The sequence below is a fragment of the Geospiza fortis genome, unplaced genomic scaffold (genome assembly GCF_000277835.1).
Source record: "Geospiza fortis unplaced genomic scaffold, GeoFor_1.0 scaffold599, whole genome shotgun sequence".
Lineage (NCBI taxonomy): Eukaryota > Metazoa > Chordata > Aves > Passeriformes > Thraupidae > Geospiza > Geospiza fortis.
This window is the reverse complement of record NW_005054605.1, coordinates 280,160-281,088: the sequence shown is the minus strand read 5'-3', so window position 1 is coordinate 281,088 and position 929 is coordinate 280,160. Positions and strand designations below refer to the sequence as shown.

At 64.7% G+C, this 929-nt stretch overlaps 1 protein-coding gene across 1 annotated transcript in view; it reads left to right on the top strand.

Moving 5' to 3' along the window:
* Positions 1–596: 596 nt before the first annotated feature.
* KMT2D (lysine methyltransferase 2D) overlaps positions 597–929 on the top strand; it is a 29,094-nt gene continuing 28,761 nt past the window's right edge. The window contains 2 exon segments of the mRNA XM_031064566.1: positions 597–645; positions 740–861. Of these exon segments, the coding sequence (XP_030920426.1) occupies positions 597–645; positions 740–861 (171 nt within the window).

The window sequence follows — 929 nt, the reverse complement described above, 5'->3', positions numbered from 1 at the left end:
CGTGTTTTGGGGTGAGTCTCCCCCCGTACCCATCCCGGGTCCCCCTGTGCAGTGCAGGGTCGGTGCTGGGCCAGGAAATGAGGGCACAGGCAGGTGCTGGTGGTGGGGACCCCGTTTTTTGCTGCATCCCAAATTCCCATGAATATTCCCCATGTGGGGGGCATTGGGGGGGTCCCAGCTTTGCTGGGAGGGTCCTGAGGGCTCCCCAGGGGTCTCGGTGACTCCCTGGGGTGATGGTTTGTGGTAGAGCTGTGGGGTCACTGATCCCCCTTAATCGAGGTCACTCGGGGGTTTGGTTGCCCCAGATGTGTTGGGGTGTCACTGGTTGGTTTTGGGGAGGACCTGGTGGGCAGAAGGTGATGGGGGAGGCCAGGGGGTCTCCTGGACCCCTGTGGGGCAGGTGCCACCCCCTGTTCCAGGGGGACATTCCCAATTCCAGAGCCTATAAATTGTGTTTGGGAGAGTGATGGGAAGATGCTGCCCTGTCCCTTGGATAGAGGGAGGCTGCAGGGTGCCAGGGAAGGTGCCACCATCCCTGGTGCTGATGGGTGTCCCCCCCCCTACAGCTGTGGCCCCCCAGGAACGCCGGAGGTAGGATGGATGAACAGAAGGTGCCCAGCGAGGAGAAGGACGCAGCCGCGCCAGGTGAGCCGGGGACAGGGACCCTGGCAGCGTGGGCAGGACTTTGGGGACCTGGCCCTGTTTGCCCTGTGGTGGTGACACCCCCCTGTCCCCACAGCTGATGGGGTCATGGCCTCGGAGGAGATGGGCAGCGCCGAGGGGGACCCCCTGAAACCCCCCCCAGGAGCCTCTGCGGGGCCAGAGCCGGACAGCACGGGCACGGAGGGACCTCCCGAGGCTGCCAGGTGAGGGTGGAGGACTCAGGGGTGGCGTGGAGCTATCGGAGGGGTCCTAAATACCCTGACACC